General features: G+C 41.0%; 1 protein-coding gene across 2 annotated transcripts in view; it reads right to left on the reverse strand.

Moving 5' to 3' along the window:
* Window positions 1–1,778: 1,778 nt before the first annotated feature.
* PTCHD1 (patched domain containing 1) overlaps window positions 1,779–22,776 on the reverse strand; it is a 48,319-nt gene continuing 27,321 nt past the window's right edge. For both annotated transcript variants that reach the window (XM_068917842.1, XM_068917841.1), the window contains one exon: window positions 1,779–15,885. In XM_068917842.1, the coding sequence (XP_068773943.1) occupies window positions 14,231–15,885 (1,655 nt within the window). In that variant the 3' untranslated portion in view covers window positions 1,779–14,230. The remainder of the gene's footprint in view (window positions 15,886–22,776) is intronic.

A 22,776-nucleotide genomic window follows, 5' to 3' on the forward strand; every position in this document is an offset into this window, starting at 1 on the left:
CCTTTTCTGCTGGATGGATGTTCAATCAATTGTTCTCCATCTTGTGTTTATAGAGTTGATTTCTCTTTCCCCCCCCCACTTGCCTCTCCTGAATTTCTTGTTGATTTCATATCATTCCTCCAATGTCTCAAGAACATTTTGACTTCTATTCTCAGCCTTTGAAATGCTGCAGTCTTTCCTAACTTAGTACCGCAGACAATTTTGAATAAAGATGCTTTCCCTTCCGCCATCCACATTAGCAGTGAAAACGTTAACTATAATTGGCTCAGGACAGCCCTTTGTGCAATCTCCGTTTCATATATCTGCTAAGTATGCCTTTGAGTACACAAAACGTATGTGCAGTGTATACAACAGTGCAAACGTGTAGTAGTAAAGTACAGAGGTGGGGTAGAAATACAATCTGATAATTCCTAATGTGCCACACTAACTCTGGCATTCGAACACAATTAATTTTCATAGTTACTTTTTTGCTAAATAGTTCCACTTGACAATGTAATTGCTTTGTATTCGAAACACAGATTAAAACTGCTACCTCCAAAAATACCCCTATTCAGCAACCATTGAAAAAGTGATACAACCTCACCATAGATTATGAACTCTACTGCTTATTATAGAGAGCTTTCAGAGTGAATTTTTTTGCAGCCAGTTTTCTTCTAATTCTGTTTCCCACACATTTGTGCTTGCATTTGTGCTTAACGTTTAAATTTGAAAAACTCCACTGGACACAGAGTACGTTGTTTGCAAACACTAATAGTATGCCTGCCCCTTGCCCCCTCAGCAGTATTTAAGATATCAGTCTTTAGAATACCTTGCTCTGCTTCTGTGGTTTAGTGAGGAAAGAAGAAAGGTGTTCATTTTGCTGGAATTACAGATGGCTTTCCGTTGTCAGTGGAAGTTGCGCTGGCTTACGCTGGAGGAGAAAGGACTGAGTGAGACCACCCTTTTGCACTGGAATATCCTATGTGTATGCGATAAACGAGAAGGAGAATAAATGAGAATGGGAGAGAGATGGGGGATGGCGGTGTGGGAAGGCAAAGTGCCAGAAAAATCTTTTTCTAAAAAAAAATACGGGCCTATCTGGAAATGAGCATTGTGACTCCTCGAGGAGAGGGGCGTAGCACTGCTGGAGGGTCTGAAGGCATGGTCTTCACATTTCACGGAGATGGAGATTTTGTAGGAACATCCATGGCTCTTCAGAGAAACTGACAAGAGGCTGGAGAGCTTTCTGCCGAGCTACACACCATCCCCCTGTTTTTTGGGCACACTGGTCTCCAGCCCTGTGTGGATGCCCCGGGACTGAAACTTTTCCCACGGAGGAGAGCATTAACCCCTTGGAGATCCCCCTGGGTCGCAGCTGGACGGGCGGGTGCTGCAGGGTGCAGGCGTCCGCCAGGCTGACTCGCGCAAACTGGGCTCCTCGCAGGAACCGCTGCTTCCTCGTCCTTTGTGCGGCTTCCTCCAGTTCATGCCAACGGAAGGGAGTGTGCTCTGTATTTGTTGGCAACACAGTTTTTCTTCCCTTTTCCTCTCGTTTCCATGAGAGCTTGGAGGCCAAGGAGAGAATCCAGGAGTTAGATATGCCTCAGAGTTTCATTACAGATACAATGGGCCATAAACATGTTGCTGGAGAAATGCAGGCTTTTAAGCCATGACCTAGTTAAGGTTCCTACATCTGCAGAAATTTGTTTTTCCCAGCCAGGCAGTTCCTAACTAACCTTTGGTAAGTTGTTCCTTTCCTCCCCGCCTCCTCTGAAAGGCTGTAGCTCTCTTTCGGCAGGTGTAATTCAATCAAATAGTCATTGCATATTCCTCGCTAGTCATTGCCTGCTCCCCTAGGCACTGACTGAGTTGTTGCCTACCCCTTGGCATTTTGGGGAAGTTGCATAATGCTGCAGAGACACGGTGGAGAAAAGCAATATTTTTAAATGTGTGCTTTATTTTTGAAACCTGTATAAATAAATACAAAATGACAAAGAGGTTCATGTTTACTAAACATTGCATTTGATTGTATGACATTACACAGTGTGTGTCACAAGAGTTCACCTTGTAATTGTGTCCTTTTAGCTGTTGGTGCATAATTCTGTAACTCATAGGAGACAATTAGTCCTGAAGCTGCATCCAGCCACCCTTTTAGTGGAACCCCTGAGTGCTTACAATTGCAAGAGAGTGTTCGGGGAGCTCTGGAGCCAATTGGCTGAAAGCAGGGAATTTCATTAAGAGAAGTCTGACATAGCAAAAGAAGAAGCTCATGGGAGGGGTGGGATAGATTCTCGAGAAAAGAAAAAGTGTTAAAGCTTCGGAGCATTTTTATTTCTGATTTTTTTCCCCTTAGCAGTTACAGAAATATATATCTAAAGTAATCAAGTCAGCAGAGACCACAGGTTCATTTGGGAATATGTTCTTTTTCATGCTCGCTGAGAGCAGGCAAGTGGACAAACCTTGAATGATCAGTTTTTACCTGAAGAGCTGGTTCATATTTTGATAGGGGTAAAATAATGCTCGATCACTTGATGAGGTGCTGGTTCTCCAAACCACTTACCATCCTCCCCCAGTGAAGGTCAACTGCCAAGGTTTTATAGACATACTCTGGTCATGATTTGCTTGCTTGCTTCTTTAAATTGCACTCTATGCACTTTTTCACATTCATTCTCTCTAATTCTCTTCAGAAAGCTTGAATGTAGATACCTTACCTTCACATTTAGAGTTGATAAAACTATTTGCTGGAAATCATTTTTGTATTCTATTTGGCCTATTTGAAGCAAATCTTTTTTTCTGTTTTTTTGAATTCTCTACAGATTTTTATGGATTATCTATCTGAATGGTGCGTGAGCACCAGGGCACTACAGAGCAGCAGGTGACAGGTTCTTAACTTAGAACTGTAAAGAGGTTTAGGGCTTTAAAAATCTTTCCCTACAACATGTTCTTTTTTCTAAATGAGAGAGTTTTTGGTAACATTTAGCAGATCCTGCATTCAGGTCTGTGTTTCTACCACATACCAGGTTTCCCATTGTTTGCATTTGCTATTGCTTTCCTCATAAGTGCTGCTTGCTTGCTGCTCACCTTTCCCATTTTCCTCTACTGATGGAGTTAGAGCTCAATACCTTCCTTCCACTCAGCAGCAATTTGAAATAAGCTTGGTGGGTAAAGTGCCGCTTTACTCCTTCATGAAGCGATTAAATCCAAACCCAGACACCCCATTGCTTTGACACAGGACACACCAATGTTACCTGGGTCCATGACAAGGCTGAGGCATTACAGAAGTAAGTCAGAAAAGATACATCTTTTCTCAGCTCACCTTCTGCCTCTCTCCTCCTGCACAGAAGCCTCTCATCTTCATTGCAGCTCGTGCAGACTTGTGAATAACGTAAGTTAATCTGGCCAGAATTTTTGTAACTGAGTCTATATGCTTCAAATTTGGGATACTCAGGTGAGACTTGTTAAAAAATGAAGTATCTTCCTAAGTCCTCTTTTGACAGAAAATCTCATGTTCAAAGTGCATTCTTCTTCTGTTTCTTTGATTCATTTTCTTTCCCATCCGAACAACGGAAAAATCTCTCAATTATTTTTTTAATTAAAAGCCAATATTTTCTGCTGCAGATCTTAAAACAAGCAATTCTCTCCTCCTCTCCTCCCCTTTCCAATGTTTTTTTCTACAGAGCAACATGTTTTCGAGCCAACTGTTGTACTCTATTTGCTCTGTCATGTAGGAATATTGAAAACGCACAGTTCTTCCTGGCTTAGAATTAGAATATCAAGCAATTTTAGAAAAGTTGGTAGTGGAAAATGAGCATCCCCAAATCACTGTTGATTGAGCCTTGCAAAATCAGCTGTCACCTAGTAAAAGTAAAAGGACTTTTACTTGTTTTACAATTGTCGTCCTCTTCCTGCTGTCACCCCTTTCATTTCCAAATGCACTAACAGGGGATAGAGATGGTAGGTAGGATAAACCTTTTGGGGAGAATAAAACAATTCATACCTAAAAATATTTGTTTAATCTGAATAAAATCTCTTTCACCAAACAGGTATCTCAATAAAGCCTGCAGTATGAATCTCAGACAGGTTGCATGGCACGAAGCCAAAGGCTGAGGGTTACCAAGTACTGGAAAAGTGCAAGCCTAAGTATACATGGATGGCATCCAGAGCATGTCTACATGCTAGCATACCTGTGGAGTACCAATTTTTCTTGTAAGCCTAAGTAGTGGCCAATTTTTTTGGTAAGCTTTGAAAGAACATTAAAAATACGAATGCCCTCTTTTACATTTCTCTCCGATGAAAGAGTAATTAAATGCTTTGCCCTTGCAGTGGCTAGAGTCTGGGTTGTTTCTCATTAAACCTGTGATGATCAGTGCTCAGTCACAGCCGGCCCTGTGTCCTGGACTCCTGGTCAGCCAGGCATCGTCAGAGCTTCCCTCTGCCGCAGGGAACTGTCTCACAAAACTAAACTCAGCCCTTGGCTTTGAGGTGCAGAGGAAAATGGTCATTTGGAACATGATGGGCTGCATTTTCAGCAAGGCTTAGTAGCAATAACCCCTGAGAGGTCTGTGGAGAGACACTGATGTACAAAAGAGTTATTTATTAAAGTATTTTTCCCATCATTTTTTCCATTTCTCCCTTAGCCAGGCACCACAGTTTAAAGCTCTATTGGTTGTAGGTGTCAATAATTTGAAACTCTTACCTTATTTTCAGCCTGATGCTGGAAAAGACCACCTGAAGAGTCCTTCAGGGCTGTGAGTACATCTGAAAGTTTTTCTATGCAGGCTTTTATGGCATTCTCTACAGTAAATCTAGATGTTTCTGATCGGAGTTGACTTTTTGTCTCTCTTGATTTTTCCATTTCCAGTATGTATTTGTTATTTCTACCTGTGAAACATTCACCCTAAATTTATTATTTTCTGCCCACTTTAGACATTTTATATTCTGAGATCTTGCCTTTTGAAATACAAGCTGAGGAAAAAGGAACTCTATTATAATGTTACAAATCTTTTTCATAGTTTTTACTCTTTCATAGTTCTAAAGTCTTGTATCTCAACTCTGAATTTCCCCTTTCTAAGCCTGATCCTTTTAACCTTTTCTTGTAAGTTAGTTTCTTCAGGCTTAGTATCATCCTTGGCTGCAAGGCAGTAATTGCTCCCTTGCTAAAGAGATTTGCAGAGTGTCAAATGGGTAGTTTAAATGTTATTCTCTCTGTCTCTGTCTCTGTCTCTTTTTTCTCGTCTCCCTGTTTCTGCAAGTTCTATACTAGAAATTTGCTGTCTAATATACACGCGGATGGGGATATAAACTATAATATGATGTGCTGACATTAAGTTTTGAATATTTCTCCTTTCCAGACCTATCCATAGGTCACGTCACTCATATATATCGAAGGTGTGGCAGAGCACCAAAACGTCTTTGGCTGTCCTGTCACAGCTGTTGCAGGGGCTCTCCCGGTAAGATCTGAGCTATTGGCTGAAATGACTCCCATCAACGGGCTACCAAACAGGAATAATCCTGAAATCATAGTGGGACCACTGCCTCTGAAGCCAGTACCGGGTGAGATTCAGCAGAGTCCCACCTCTCCTGCTGCCAGAGAGGTACGGTATCCTGAGTTACGTAACACTGTGAATAGGCAAGTCTGGAACAGCTCACAACAGCATGCTGAGAGGAAAGGAGAGAAAATTCAATTGCAGATGTTCTTGACTCAAGAATCACCTTAAGAGAGCTGGTATTTCTCACTTCCCGCCATAGGAAGTGTGTCGCAGGGCTCACTTTGTCCAGAAAGAAAACAGAACACAGCTTACAAGAAAAAGAAATCCTTCCAGCACATGAGTATTTTATCAGGAATGTGTGACTGTTTCAAAAAAGTTACAAGTCAGCTCTTTTTCTCTAAGTAAGAATATCAGTCAAAGAGACTGAGGGTCCATTTGTTATTTTCAGTAAGTAATAAACCAGCAAGCATCTGATTGCTCTCTGATTCTGTATGGTATTGTATGTATTTCATGCACAAATCTCCAGCACTGAGATCCAGACTCTTTTATGAATAATATCCACATTTTATTCCAAAGCAATGAAGTACTGAATCTATATTTGAATTCATGTAAGGAGGCAGCTGTGAATTTTCATTTTCCATATGTGAAAAGCCCTGGTCCTATTTAGACAACCTTAGTATACGTCAGAGCTGCAAATCTTACACACACTCAAATAATTTTGCTCACTCTTCATTTTCACTCCTTTGCCTTTGCAACTCAGCAGTTTTTATATTTTCTCTCCCATTCACCTGACACAATAAAAACTGTTTATTTTCCTTTCCTGACAGTTCTGAATTTCTGCAGCTAGCTTCTTTGTGCTTAAACTCAATAACTTCTCTGTTGCTCCACTCCTGCTGATTCATTACTATTAGGACAGCTAAAACAGTCTTCCTACCAACTTTTGACTACATTTCTGGGTTGGCTTTTCTTCCTCTTTATATAGAGCCAACTTGAACTGGGTCTATGCACTATACGTAATTGGTATGGGAGTGTATGCACAATATATATTAGTGGGGCATATAATTTTCCTGAATACAGCTGCCAAATATAAGATAATATTTACTTGTAGTATCAGTGAACAAATTGTTTATTATGAAATTTAATCAGCATGTAAAGGCATACTTTTTTGTGCCATATATTTTCTGGCATCGATTTGTTTATATGCATTTAAAATTTTGTTTCTAGCAAACGTCACCTTTGCAATTTGGTAGTTTCTAGGAACATTAATGTCAATCCTGCTCAAAAGTATGAATGTTCACACAGTAGAGCATGTTTAAAGGGATTTAATGTGGCCGAAGAGAATCAGAATAGAATACTTTGCATTCATTTAAAGCACATTCTATTGCATCTACTCTGGATTTGCCAGCTATTAGGCTCTTTAAAGCACGTGTCTTTTATATCCATTTGTTTGTAAACTTAAAAGTGTGCTTTTATTTCTGCTGTTGAATTGTTAGATGTCTTATTCCCCTCTTCTCTATAGCTAGATGGTTGGCATATGTTTCAGTTATTCTGCGCCATGAAACTTAAATCAGCAAAACAAATACAGTTCTCCTCATAAGTTCTGTGCTGCCATTAACCTATACACGTGCAAGCAACGTTTAAAGGATGAATGTAAATGTGAGCACACTCAAGTGTGTGGAATTAGTAATCTTGCCTAGTTCATCCTTGCAAGCTAATTGTACAAATGACTAAATGTGGTATTTTGGAATTAAAATATTCTGGTTGGTATGCAGCAGTGTAGGAATTGCATGCACCGTTTAAACATGCTGTTTGTGAACATTTGTTGGGCTCACTTGAATTCCCTGGTGACCTAGAAAGGAGACTTAATACGCCTGTGTTCTAAAGGTACACATGCAGATGAGAGGGTTATTTTTCAGAATAAAATGTATTGCTTGGGCATTTAGCCTAATTTTGGTAAGTCACACCTATGGAGAACTACATGAACAGCTTTCGCTAATGCAGACCAGCGAGGCATGCTGGCCTTGCACAGGACTGTTGCTCTTTGAGCTCCTGAATGATATTGAGATGCAGCCTCTCTCACATTAGATTAGCAATTAGAAAATGAATATAATTTGATTGTCTGTTTCAGCCAGAATTTCTGCCGTCAGTGCTTGTGAATCCTGAATATAGGGCAACATAACAAAGCATGACTGGAAGGGACCAAGTCAGAAACCATAACAGGCAGTGGAAGTTACCTATAAACTCCAGACTCCAACTTTCCATGAAACCAGAGTGGCTGAAAGCCTCGACAAGTGCTGCTGGCAGCCAAGAGCTCCCTAGCTCTCAGGCCTCCTGCTGTTCACCCTGACTTGGGCTTGGGTCCGTGGGTCCGTCACTTGCTCTTTTGAGTAAACTCATTTTTATCTCATTGCTGCAACCAGGTGTGACAGAGCAACCGTAACAAATCCGCTTGTCACTCAGTGTGGTGGTTTGCTTCTCCAGGAAGCCTCACCTCCCTCAAAGCCCTGGGAGAAGGTGCGAATGGGTGGCCTGCATGGGTGTGGGGAGAGGACGAAGGACCTATAGGTGGACCCTGGGCAGTGACCTCAGCTCTACCATGCAGACGGAGAGGTGCGTCTTGATCAGCGTTTTATAACTTTGCGGATGCTAAGGTGTTGGTAAGGAAATACTTAATAGCAATATTTCTGGCAGTCCTGGTAGAGGTCTGGTTCTCGTGTAATCCCACAAACCTAGATTTTGGAGCTACCCAAACCATCACTCAGTTGCAGGTTTTTATCTTAACCTTTGGTTAGCCTGCTTGGGCAGCTGTGTTTCTGCTGCTGGATATGCTAGGAAAAACAAAGAAAAGCACTTGGATCCCATGAACGTGAGGACAAATGCATATGAGGTGAATGCATTTTCCCTGCGCTTGCTGCTGAGCAGAGTGCAGGATGGGGCAAGAGGAGCTACTGGGGAAGCAGCGTGGGCTTCATCTTTGGGACACTGCTGGCCTTGAGCTGCTGCAGGTGTCCTTGAACTGTTCAGCCGTCGCTCTCTAAGGGGAGTCAGAGAGGATACACAGCCTCATTAGCTGGGTTAGGCCAGACAATTTATCAGTTTGCTGACTAGATGAGGAAATGGGAATTCTGTAGCAGGTTGGGAGCACAGGAAGCAAAGAGAGAGACAGCCATTTTATTTTAGGCTTATGCTATACATTGAGATTCATTATACAATTTTCTTCCCTAAATTAATACAAAAATAGTAAAAATAGGTTAAAAAAGCCAAAACGAAAACCCCTGAAATCTTGCAAGCCATTTATTTGACGCACAGATTAAGACTTCTTGGAGCTTAAATAACTTAGAGTTATTTAGATTGATTTTTTCCCCCCAAACTAAAAAAGGTGATGCCTTTTAGAACGCCAACCGTATTGGACTAATTCTTGTCTAAGCAGTAAGTGCCCCACGTAGCCGCATGTAAATACTGAGGTGCCCCTCTCTTCAGGCAGGAGGCTGTGTCAGGTGCGGGTGTCTCGGGACCACTACGGGGTGCAGGACGCATCCACAGAAACGTTGCTCTGCCCAAACTCAAGTGCGGCAGGCAGGAATACCTCTTCGAATCACCTCCTGGGCCCATGCCCTTCTCAAAAAAAGGCTCTCTCTTGCACTTTCCTGGCAGGGAGTGGGTTTCACAAGGGCTCCCCAGGCGCACAGACCAGAATTTGGATCTAAAGCTCCCCGTTCCCTGGCCCGGTTGGAGAGGGGAGAGGGTGGGCTGAGTTTGCCCTCGCGCCTGCAATGGGCTGGGGTCGGCGCTGCTCTCCCCATTCTCATCAGAGCTGCGTGTACCATGGGAATGCTTACTTCTTCCAAAATATTTAAAAGTCAATAAATGACAAATAGCTGGAGTGATAAATGTAAGTATTCAAGCAAAGAAGAAATACTTTGCCCATATGTAGCTAACCGTACAATTCGATTTGTATAGAACTGGGTCTTGATAGGCATGAACGTAAGGGAGAAAAAGGTTGTGGGTAATCCTTTCTGCTGAGGGTCTTTAAAAAAGCAGCTTCCCATTGGGCTTGTGCCTTACCATGTGAGCTCTGCTTCAGCGAAACACATAAGCGTTTTAATAATTTGGCACAGATGAGTAGCTGTGTGTGAACAGGATTTCTTACATGCAGCGGCCCAGCGGTAGCATGCGATAGCCGTGCACTTCGCTCTGGCTTCCCGCAGCAAGTAACGGCAGATCGGCCCCTTTCCTTCTCGTGCTCCGCTCCTGGCTCCAGCCTCCCGTCCACGCTAGGGTAATTAGAGCAGTGCGAGGTCTGTAGCAAACCCAAGTCCTAACTCATATTCTCTGCTTCCTTTGCCTAGTCCCCCCCAAAATTCTGTGTCTATTTCCCAACTTAAGAAATGGGAAAACTATTAATTTGCTGAGTTTTGAAATAACCAGCTGTCTTACAGAGGCACGTGCTAAAGAAAAGCCTTTTCCTACTTTCCCACTGTTCAAAGAGGAAGTCATGATCTCTAGTTCTGACTCTCCTGAATTTTGTCCAGCCACTCGATTTTGATTTTTTCTTTTAATGCAACTAAACAAGCTGCTGGTTGAAGTGGGATTTGGTGGCTCACAGGAGGACAGTTAGCCTTGAGAAGCATTTTAAAATATACCTTTCAATTTACAGTGTACATTTTACGTAAAATCAGTGCTGGCTCAGAAAGCTTCTGAGAGCAGATGTGAATCCTCATATATTTTAAAGTAACCTCAAGCCACTTTGGTATTGTTTTCCCTCCAGGTTCATGCAGTTGACCATGATGAGTGTGTTTGCTTTTCTTTGGAAAAGCAGCTCCTTCTCTTTGCCAGACAGGTTTGTCTCAGCCTTCACAGCTCTAATTTTAATCTGATTGGAACATTCCCACTTAAAGCTTTGGGCAGAAAATTCTGGCTTCATCAGTTAATTTTTACAGTGAAATTATTCCAGCTATACTAGCTTTTCTCTTTTCATTTTTTTCTTCCATACTTTACGGTTTGGAAATTTTAATGTTTGTAGCTGATCTGTGTGCTCAGAGAGCCACAGTCTTTCACATTCTTGTTAGCCTTAGCTAAAATTTTGGCTGTTCATTTTTAGTCGGTGCCTGACAATGTATAATACTACATTACTCACTGAGTTTATGCAAAAATTGGGTCATTTATATTGCAGACAAACCACAGTTAAACCTGGGCTAAAAAACCACTTACGAGTATGACAAAAAGTGCTTAAACATAGGTAGCCTTCTGAAAAGGAGGTTTATCAGTAAGGGTAAAATCTTATGCACAGTTAGTCATTTAGAGTGCTTTGGACCAAGAACAGAGCATGATATTTGCACCCACTAATCAGTTGATGCAATGAATATCAATTGACTTTGGTGAAAATAATTACTCCAGAGAAAAGAGCCAAAGGGGAGGAAGGCCAAAGTGGGTTTAGCATAGTCTGGAGAACATGCAGTTTCTGGTACATGTTGACGTAGTCAAGCTACCTGTACAGATGGAATATTTGGTGTATCTCAGATATATCAGGATTCAGGCATAAAATGATGAAGCTCGGTTAAGTACACTGTCGGCGTTTTTATGGTTTTACCTCATCAAGCCTGAAAGTGGGGAATGGAGTAACAGCTTGAGGTGAAACGTGAGAAAGCTACATAAGTTGTTTCTATTTCTGTTTTGGGTTTTTCTGTGAGAGTTGAGGGGCTTTAGAAAGTGCTTCCCTGCCCTGGCCTTCTTTGCATGGACATGGGCACAGTCCCTGTTCCTCTGCCAGTCCTCGGAAGAACAGCAACTACTGGTAAGGAATAAATAAATTCCTGGAATAAATTGCCAGGGGAAGTTCAGGAATCTGCTTTTATAAAGATTTCTAAGAATGGGAGAGACAAATATCCTTCAGCAACGATTTAAGTACAGCTGGCTCTGCCCTGGGGCAAGGGGACTGACTAGATGTCTTCTAACCCTGATTTCTGTGGAGGCCCAAGCACGACTGTGGCACGTCATCTTAGGAACGCCTCTACATCAGTTTTCCAACAGGTCTGGAGATCGCAGAGAAATTTTGTCACTGGTTTTATCACCTGTATCGGAGATCTCAGAAGACCTCACATGCTGAGATTTAATAAGAGATCTGTGAACTACAAGCTCATTTTTGGGCATCTCTTTAAAGACACTCCTATTTATGCATTTCAATTAGATGTAAGGAGGTTTATCATAGACATCCCTGCGTCTGGTGGTTGTAGATGATGGCATCAGGGATAGCAGAGGTGCAAAATCAGTGTTTGACACGCATTCCTCTCTGCAGTGTACAAACAACCTCTTTCACACATCTCCCATTTCCAAGTAGAAACAACAACCCAGTAGGCTGCTGCTGTCAAAAGTAGTTTACTATTTCTTTGAAACACTCAGCTGATTTGTTAATACGCTCAGAAATTTAAAAGCCACCACAGCTGCCTGCTGAACAGCTGGGACATAGGGTGATTGTTACGTAAGGACCTAATGACTGTCACAGAAAGTCTGCAATGGAACATATATTTGAGGAATTATTTCTGGCTGCAAAAATGTAGCCCTATGCCCGAGTCTAAAGCAAACAGGGGAAACAGATCTTTTCCCTCAGCTCTCATTCATTTGACTGTCTTGAGGGTGTCCATCTGATTTCTGCCAAGTTGTTGTAGCTCCTCAGCTGGTACTCCATTTGATGTTGTTCAAGCAAAGAGCCCCTGCATTCCTGGATACAAAATTTTTTCTCCTCTGGAAAGGGAAGAGAGCTATCTGGGGTAAGCAAATGTTGGCAGCTGCATTGCAAACTTGTTTTGCTAGTCGGTATGTAACGTTTTGCTTGAGGGCAAAATATCTGGCTATCTTATTTTCTGCTAGGGAAGAAGCTTTGGTAGTATCCTTTTCTTGAAAATTAACATTCACAAGGTGGCATTTGAGGATTTTGCACAGTGCATCTGGGGCTCACTTGGAATTGATGCTAAAGGGAGGTTTCACAGGATGCAGCATAGCCCAGGTTTGCTATCACAGATGCACTAAACACTGTCCATGTAACTCAGGCAGCCTCCTGAGCCAAAGCACTCTCACTGGGCTGAGCTACATGGCTCCTGCAATATCCATTAGACCTTCATATACTGTGAATGAGGCAAACACTGTGCCAACTGCTGAAAACTTTTCAAGAACTCCTACTTTCTGGACAAGTTGTAAGAAGGAGTCTGGTTGAAATAGCCATATGTTCAATAGAACACCTGACACACGAGCTAGCTTCCCGCGGCTGGATTTTAGTGGGTGACACATAATTGGAATACTCTCAGCAAGATCAGTACAATTGGCTTATGCATCCTCATTGGGGCTCTGCCTCATAATAAAGCCTTCCCAGAATGCAGTCTGTAGTTCTTGAGGATGGAGAGGGTGGAGGAGAAAAGAGATGCTTCTTCGTCTGCATTACTCCACATCACAGATGCTGACACAATCATTGAATAAGAACTCACAGCTCCAAAAAGATTCAGTAAGGTAATCTTTTTAATTTTTTCTTTCCCTCTAATGTAATGCTTTCAATAGATCCCGTTGATATAGGCTCTTTGGGGGCATAGCTAAACTTGTTAAATTGCGGTCCCTTCCTTCAGTTTGTTACATATGACACTCTACTGTCATATGTCTACTGTCTCTTGGAAGAGCCCATAGCTGTAAGGTCTATTGCTTTACAGGTACTCTAGGAAGATTGAGGGATTAAGTAAAAGTTATACATTACGCAAAACTACCCACTAATCCTCTTAGTGTCCATTACCAGTGAATGGCCTGAAATAGACTCTTATTAAAGAGCCCTAACATTCACTCCCTTGATGACATTTAAGTATTTGAGGTTTGTGTCATGGATTTTGGTGCTGAAATATTCAGTACACCATCTTCTGTCTGCTGCTAGATCCACTGGCATGTGCTAGTAGAGTGCTAGCAAAATTACAGTTCGTAAAGCAAATTACTTGTTTAACTACTAGTGAGACACTTATAAAATAGAATTATATATTTTCTAGAGTGACAGAGTCACTGGGATTTTTTTTGTTCTTTTTTTTGTTCTTTTTGTTTTTATAAGAAAAACAAACAGCTATAAAACCATGATTAAAAATGTTCTAGGGGATGATTTACATTTTAAAATAATGATATTTCTAGGAAAAATAAGGTGATTTATAACATAAAAGTGTTTTGAAAGTGTTTGGTTGCTGCATACTGCCTTCTTTCCCAGTACAGTTTGCTGTTATACAGTCTTGCATAAATGTTTAGATTAGGGGAGAAAAGAAAAATTAAATGTGATGGCTAAGACCTATAAGAGCTGACTCACTGACTTGAGTTATTGCTGTGCAGAAAGTTTGTAAAGCCTTTACATCCAGCGAACACTTAGTGCTACTCCAGCCTTGACAGTTGACCTTTCGATCTGATCGGGTTTAGCAACAGTAATTGCACTACCTGCAGTACAGACAACGCAGAATGCTGCTTAGTAACCCAACTTTGCTCATTAGATCTTAATTCATGCCTCTAAAGTTCACCCTCTCTTTGCATGCGTGTGCAAATTCTCTCATAATACCTGCTAAGGGAGCCAACCAAGGAACAATCCCCCGCCCTGGATTTTTTCTTCCTTCCTCCCATCATTTTGAGTATTCCTGGATTTAGCTTAGAAGGTGAAACCCCCCCTAAACCTCTTCCCCTCCCCAAACATTTAGCCAATACTGATTTCTTTTTCTCTCAGTAAGACCTCGTGTAATAAACAGCAAACAAACAAGTTAGACTGTTGTGATTTGGTCAACCACTCGGGTGCTATCCATATCCACCATTTCAACACACTCTATTTCCTCACGGTTTTCAGGATTCTTCTTCTCTTTCCTCTTCTTCTTGGATGGTGGCAGGAAAGTCAGTATCACAGGTAAAATGGCAAAGCAGTGAAAGAAGGTGACTAATGCTATTAAAAACAAGCACCTGAACAGTGTACGGGTCAGATTTGAAGGCACAGCTGCAAGAGGAATCAGACCAACAATATAGCAGAGGTAGCTCTGCAAAATAGCTACCCCATGCACTTCCAGGGCATTTTTCACCCATTTAGTTCTTGTGAACTCTTTGCCCAGGACAAAGGTTGATAACAGTGGAGCACAGTTGTCAATTGTATAATTAATTCCGTAAATTAAGCACAACACAGAAATACAATCTAGTTCCACTTTCCACAAGGTCATAAAACCTATAACTCCAAACTCAACTGAGGCAACAGTTAGAGTGAGCCAGACATTGATCAGAGAATCTGCCACCAGGAATGCAGAGAAGAAGAGCAGAAATAAAGCACTGATGCAGGAGTTTTGTAAGGGGGCTCCCACTGAAGAGGCGTAACGATCCATGTACACAAATGATGGATTGAAAACAATGAATTTCACCTTGGAGGTGAGAGAGAGCTTCCTCAGGGTTTCCAGGAGGTCATAAAGTTCTTCCCTCTTGGTTTCCATTGTCTTGGCCACCAAGAACATCCTGGAGGCCACTACATCGACTTCGTTGTTGTATTTCTTGGAAAAGATGATATCCTCTGTAAAATGGGCAAATTGAGGGGCTTTCAGGAAAGAGTTCCTCAACATATCAGTGAAATTTTTCTTGGGCAATCCAGTAGATATGTTGAGTTTCCTAAGATAATTTAAGTAGCTTTCAAACCAAGATATCCTCACAAACCCCTTGGTATACTCTAGCACATCCTCTTGAACACTGGTGTTCCAGTACTCTATTGACTCATAGATATAAAACCCAATGACCGGGCTGTAGTTACTGAAATACTTTTGCTGGGCAGTAGTATACTCAATGGTTCGTGTTGCAGTTGCTACGATGTTACTAAGGTCTGACCCTTCACTGACCTGCAGGTAGCCCATTAAGGCAAAGGAAATATAAACCAGGTAAAAGAGAACTACAAAAGGCTTGACGTAAGTGTTTGTTATCCAGTCACAATAATAGCGTTTAAGGAACCACACCAAAAGATGACTTTCGTAAGTGTTTGTTTCCTCTGAATCCGTTGTGTCCTCACTGAATTTGGCTGTCAGAAGAAACCTATACCATGCAGGCTTCTCTTGCAATACCTCTGGCTTTGGTACCTTTCTACAGAAGATACTATGCTGGTAGTTGTTTTCTATGTAGCCAGTAAACACCAGGCTGGAACCATAAAAGGAGAGTACATAGAGGTAGTTGAAGAAAATTGCAATACAGGAATTGCAGCAGAAAATCCTGGCTGCTTCAATGTTAGTGAAGGGACTGGCCCCTATTCCAAAAGTGACCAGGTACATGGCAGTGGTGAGAGAAAACGAGAGCATGGAGTCTGCAAATACGGCTGCAGTTCTCTCTTTAACATGTTGGTCTTCTCTAGTTTTTCTCCAGGAGGACAACATTTCAAATGTCCCATATAACCCATGACCTACAATAGAGAACAAAGCAAGTGTTTAAAGTACTCAAATCAACAGGAGGAAAAACGAAATGCGGGCATGCTAGAAGACTCAAAGGAGACACGTTTGGCTGTTACCAATCCTTGAGGTAAACAACCTGCAGAAGAGAGACATTTTTATGGAGTTATAAGCCACAGAACCACATTCACTGCTGACTAGCAAACCTTACTATCTGAACTCAACGGGAGTTCTGCATCACTGACCCAGGGTTGAGGAGTTAAAGAAAAGGTATTTTTTTTTTCTGGTTGGCTGTTTCATTTCATTATTTCAGTGTGCCTGTGATGGAAGATGCTTCAAAATTAGTTTTTCCTGATGATGGGATCTGACCTGTGGTGAAAACAAAGAAATAGGACCTTGACGTGCCTATGCTGGAAGCAGAGAATTAGTTGGTTGCCTTGTAGAAAAACTGTAAAAAAATGAAACCTGCATGCAAGCTGAGTATCGTCAAGTAAATCAGTTTCTGACTTCTCCACTTCCTTTCCAAATTTTCTGCCAGGAAAAAGAAATCCTAGAAATGGAACAAACCAAAAAAAGTACAAGTGAATTTTAGAGAAGTAGAATGATTGAACTGATGTGCAACTGCTTAAAGCTTTAGTTTTCTCACTCTAACTTGTCTGAGGGTCTGTAAAACCAAGTGCAGCTCCATTTTTCTTGCCAGTTCCTAAATGTAATTAATTTAACTAACTGTTAAAATGGATGCAGCTTTCATGAAAGGAGATAAAGACCTGCAGACCTAAAATCCTCTGTTTAACCAGAAGGTAGAATGGGGAAAATGCATGGTTTTATCTCAATCTCTGGTTGGGGCTGTCTTCCTTTTCTGGTTTCTACTGTGTGACAGATAACAGAGGTACACTGGAGGGATACAGAACTCTTGCTTGCTTGTAATAGAGCTGAATGGGAAACAGTCATTAACCAAATATCAGATGAGAATGGCCAAGATAAAAGTAGGTTGAGTTTTTACATAGAGATCAAAGGAAAAAAATAGTCTTTCTATCACAGCTAAAATGTAAGTCTGGTACTTTCTCATAATACTTCATATCATCTTCATCAGTAAATAATAGATCTTTTCCATCCAATCCTACCCTCTTTGTTGCCTTTTAATTTCTTTTCTTCCTTATTCTTTTTCCCTGTCTCCTGCCTTTCTCTCTAGTCTGCTCTTTTCTCTGCATTGCATTATCGATAGAAATTCCCCAAAGCCAATCCACTGTGCTTTGCTCTTACCCCATTCCCCAATAACATTAGATAAAATGATCAGTGCTGAATTAGTTGCTGATAACAATGAAGTGCAATCACTGGACTTTTGAAGGTGATACTCCAGTCAGGCAGGGTCAAGGTAATTCACATATCTCCGTTAGAATTTCAGGCTGTCTGTAGAGTGACAAAATTGCTGTATCGGTTATGTTCTCTTCACATACAGACGATTGTCACTTTTGCCACACAGGCTACCAAATTGGTCAAGCAAACCCTGAACAAACTAAGTGTTCTGAAGAACCAGAACATATCATGTTTTATTCTTAAATGCCCCATGTGGGCTAGATATTTAATCCACTTGACAAATTAACTCTTCTGTAGTCAGTACCTTTTACAGAATGGACAGCTACACCTGATTCACCCCCCCCCCCCTTGCAAGGATTACCCTATCTACATTTTGAATAGGAGGAAGAGCTGTTTACTCTGTTAATACTGAAAAGAATGGGTATTTTATAAAGAATTCAAAACACAGATCTCATAAGATGGGATAACAGAACAACTGGTGTATTTCCTTATCACCACCACCTGGTATTTGAAATGACAAAGTCCATGCTCTCATGCATGCCAGATATCATGCCTACATTGTTACTTGCCGTCATGGCATGGAACACCAATGTCCAATTTGTAGCAACATTATGGTCCCATTTTCAGTATCGCATTTAGCATCTATCTTAATTTCCCCAAACAACGTTTTACAGTTGCTTCCAGAGGCTAGGTCAAGACTGTCAATTTGATAACTAGCACCGTGGCCCCTCTTAAAACTAATGGGAAATACTGGAACTCCCCAGACATAAAATAAAGCAAAAAAGCACAATCAGTGACTGGCACCCCGTTGTTAATTATGCTTCAAATAGTTATGTTCTAGTCTAGTAGGGAAAGCTATTAAGCTTGCTTTCAGTGTGTTCTTTGTAAAGACAGACTGACCTTTACTTAAATGTAACTGATCACTTGCCAAAGCAGGGAGTGAGAGGTTTAATCCATTTATGGCTCCCATAAGTCCTGCAGACAGGCTTGTCTGAGAATTTCACATGGCATCATATGCATTAGCTTGTAGTGAGCCAAACAGTATAAAATGAGGTCATTGAATATTACAAATTACTTCCATCATGAGCTTTAGTTATAACATGTTTTTGTAAAAAAATGTTTCAGCGTTAATAGGCTCTTGCCTAAAAACATTCAGATAGCTGCATTAATTTGGGAGGCCTTTGACTTTGCAGTGAATCAAAATTTAGATCTAATTAAACATGACACAGAGTATGACTTTTTCACAGGTATAAGATTTTGGATAATAGCAATGTCTTGATAACATTGACTCCTGATACCATATATTGTCTCTAAGGAGAAAACATAAAAACACTCTGGGACACAATCTGCTCTTACATAATCTTGGAGACTAAACCTAAAAGGAATTTGATTAAGAGAACTGTTCAAGTTAATGCATGAAGAGCCTTCACTGCATGGGCTCTACAAAACTAATTGAAAACAGCTGTATGTTATTCTGTTTTAGGATAGGCAACTTGGATTGTTTGCAGTCTGCATGCTAGGAATGGGTATTTTCTTTTGCCTGTAGACCTTCTGATTCCTCTGTCCATTTTGTGTAATAGCTACAAAGCTCTAACTTACCTTTAGGAAGATGCGCCTAAAAGACTCACAGACTTGCGCACTTTCTGCATCAGTGACACTACTAACCTGATTCAGTGCCGCTTGAGAAAAGGATTACGCCTAAACTCATATGCAAATTGGGCAGGGCAGTCCAAAAATTAGCCCTATTCAGGTAGAATGGGATTTATCTAATCCAATTTACTCCCCTAAATACTGGCTGCAAGCACAACTTGGGGTAACTATCTATCTCCAACACTGTCTAACTTGCTGATGCTTGTATAGTTCTATATCATAGATACTAGGGTAGACAGATCCATAGAGGCATTTTGTAAGAATCTCTTTCACTCACCTGTCATTTCAGAGTTTCCATTTTTTGCAACCTTAACTGATTTGCACCACTTGTATTCCTCTTGCTAGCGCTGTCTGCCCTATATAATACTAATGAGAAGGAGGGAAATTTTTCCTTGCAAATAAATCATGTAATTACTTTAACCGATTTTCCCTTTTTACTAGAGAATTAGCCACAAGTATCTAATGATTTATGCCAATTTTCTCATTATTCATAGTCACTCAGTAAATAATAAATATGAACTCAAACAGCTAATGGGCTATTGGAGAACTTTTCCTGTTGACATTTGCTATTATGATTCACTGGCTGTGCCCTACAGTTGTGCTGTACAGCTATAAGCTAGGAACAAGAAGTATAAGGAAGTACTGGATTTTGTAAGGAAAAGAGATTCTAAATAAGCAAAGTAAAATGTTAGGGGAATACGAGAAAGATATTGGTGAAAACGGAGACCAAATTCTTTTTTTTTTCTTACTCTCTTTTTCTACAACTTTACATTGTAGACGATCTGCCTGCCACATGTCTTGGGCAACAGAAGACAAAAATTCTGGCTTTTGTAGCCAGAGTAAATGAAGATAGTCATAGTTACCTATTATTTGTGAAGCACCTTAAATTTTTCATGGGCTGAGCTGGGCCTATCTTTAGTTTTGGAAACCAATAATACCAGTAATAAAAACAATAAATGGTGCCTAGTGTAAGTATGGCGCTTTAATGACTAGCCTAAAACTGCTACAAAAAGTTTCATTAGCCTCCTTCAGGATCAACTTTTGCAAATACACATGCTCTGCAAAATCAATGTAGGGCATGTGTGAGAGAAAAAACATATGTAGGGAGTTGTGAAGACTAAGGCAATTTTCTTCTGTTGCTTAATACTATAAAGCTCTTTACCTTACTACTTACGTGCAGGGGATGTCACAGTTCCCTTTGGCATCATTCTAAAAGCTGAAACAAGAAATGCATCCTTTTATATGCAAAATGCTTGCTCAAGCAAAAGGCCTTTATGAATGGGCATAGGTAGCCTACAGTTGGCTCTGTCCCTGTTTGGCAAAAGGCAAGACTGCATAACAGAGGGGTGAAGTGATTGAAAGCAGCCCAAGAGCCTGTGGCAGGAGGGTAACATGATCTCCCAGTCACCAGAGTCACAGACCAGCTCTCTATTCACTTAGCTTAATTGCTTCCCTAAAATGAAGGCTGCTGCTGGCTTTTCTTCAGTTTAAGGATTAAGCGGTATGTTCAATTTTACATTAAAATCATGTGAGGTTTTAGGATTTCAGTCTTATCATGAGAAGATGAAGTTCAGGTATTGAAACAGACTTTTTCAGTAAGAGAAAGTATGGAAAATGACTGAGAATGAAGTTTTGGCTCCTTTTCTCACAGTTTTACCCATTCATGAAAGTACAGAATAATGGTACAATGTGATTTCCATTTTTTTATTTTTAGCATTTTTCTGTGTGACTCTGTGTGTGTACTTGATGTCTGAGTAAAGTCTCTCTGAATAAATTCTCACTAAGTTCCCTTCTTCTAAGCTTTGTTTGGAAGGTAGTGTTTTATGGATAATTACTTTTATTCATCCCATTTAAACACATCTGCACTCAAAACACTAGTAATGACTGAGCTCTACCTCAGTGAGGCTGAAGGCTGCAACAGTACCTACGATACCCACTATCTGCCAGAATTGAGACTGGTGCTGACTTATTCAGCAGCAAAGCAGATCTGAGGTCTTTCCCCATTTTTAGGCACTTGCTCTCCTCCCCTGCCAAAGTTTACTGCTCCCTCACCAGGACCAATTCAACCGTTTCTAGCGTTCCTCTCTCTATTGGACTAAAGGCATGGTCTGGATTAGAAACACAAGTGACACTTTTTTTTTTGAGGGTTGCTTTTAATCTAAAATATTTTACTAGCCCAGTTTAAGGCATGGTCCCAGAAGTAGCACCTAAATTTACGCTGAAGGCACGAAAGCCTGTGGCCAAAGGTAGGAATGAGCCTTGGTAGCAGGCGTGGAAGCCTTGTAACCCGGACAGGCAAAACCTCAACCGGACCCATGCTCCGTTAGAATCACCGAGGCTAAGTCTCGATTTTTATTTAGGGTTTTTGCTTGTATTGCAATCGCTGCATCCATGTAACACTGTCAGTTCAGCTGGATGAATGCCCTCTCACTTAGGCTGATTTAAATCTGAAATCATTCCACTGAATAGGAGGACCTGTCTACAAGAGGAATTTAGTGTGCAGCGAAACAGTGTGTGAATTTGCAGAGTACTAGCTGCTCTGTACCATCTTTCTTTGTGGAAGTCTGTGAAAGGGAGCTTGACTCACAATCAAAGTGTAGCAAAATATCACCCACAAAGGCAAACACTGGAGGAGCAGCTAGGATGCTATAAATCCATACCCCAGCTTATTGCCAATGCCGTCAAGCTTCAAAGAGCTACACTTGCGCAAAATTAGTACATGGCAGATCAGAATCATGCCCCAGGAATTACCCTTTCCAAAACTATACCTGTAATAACATATGATATAATGAAGGTGCAATGAATGTTCCTAGGTGACTGTATTAAAAATAACAATGTACACTGCTCAACTATGTGATGGCTTTCCACAGAATGTAAACAAAGAGGCTGAGATAATTTCCCTCTGCTGACTTATGTTTTCCAGCTAGATCAGCGAGCTCATCAGCTGCCATCTCATACAAAGCTGAGTGAAATTGCTAGTCCGGACTCCCTTTGTCACAGGAGTTATAATCAACCAGTTGTTGACTAAATATTAATGCTAGGTGACCTGCCTCATGTGGCCTCTCCCAGCATAAGCAACTTTAACTCGGAACATATAGCAGTTTCAAAGTGCTGCTGAATATGCAGGCAGAGCAAGAGAATTTGCATCCAGTTCAAAAAGCTAGCAAGCAAATCTCTGGATTCACACGCTATTCCCAATAAAACAATATTAAAGCAAATAGAGAGAGCTCAGCATGCAAACAGAACCAAATGTAACTTACACTTCAGTTCGCAATAATCTTATCCCAGTTTAGTGGCATGGGTTGAGCTGAACACGGTTACATCATCATCAGTCTAATATTGCAACCAACTATGGGTTTTTCTAACCGATGTCTTACTTTGCCTTCCATAAACAGAGCTGTAACACTATAGTTTTGCTGCGTGAATGTCAAAGAGTGTGTGTACAGTCAGATGTGCCACAGGGTGCAGACTTGCCTGTCTCGAACAATTCTGGTGAGCGAAGAAAAATCACTGCAAATACTACTTGCCTTTCTTTCACCTGCCTGAGTATTTCTGGGGGCACAGCTCACAGTGTGTACTAACATCCCATAGGATACCAGCATCCTATAAGGTGCTCATCTGGTCAAATGTGTTTCCAGTTGGCAGTGTTTTTCTCAGGAGGATTGTGGAAAGACAGTTGAACAGCTGTAACTGTGAGGACGCTGTGTGACAGCATACCTCAAAAATACAATGACAACGCTGCAGGGTAGGTTCATTATTTGTGGCTGCTGTTTTAAAGACTGCTGAGTTTTATATATGTATCCAGAAGGTGCATTATGCCTGCAGATGTTAACGTTTGATTTGGGATCCTCCCCAGAAAAGAGACATACTTACTGAAATTAGGCACGTCAGTCTGCTAGGCATTTAGGCAAGACACCAGCAGATCAGTCTTGTATTTG

Source organism: Struthio camelus, chromosome 1 (genome assembly GCF_040807025.1).
Source record: "Struthio camelus isolate bStrCam1 chromosome 1, bStrCam1.hap1, whole genome shotgun sequence".
Lineage (NCBI taxonomy): Eukaryota > Metazoa > Chordata > Aves > Struthioniformes > Struthionidae > Struthio > Struthio camelus.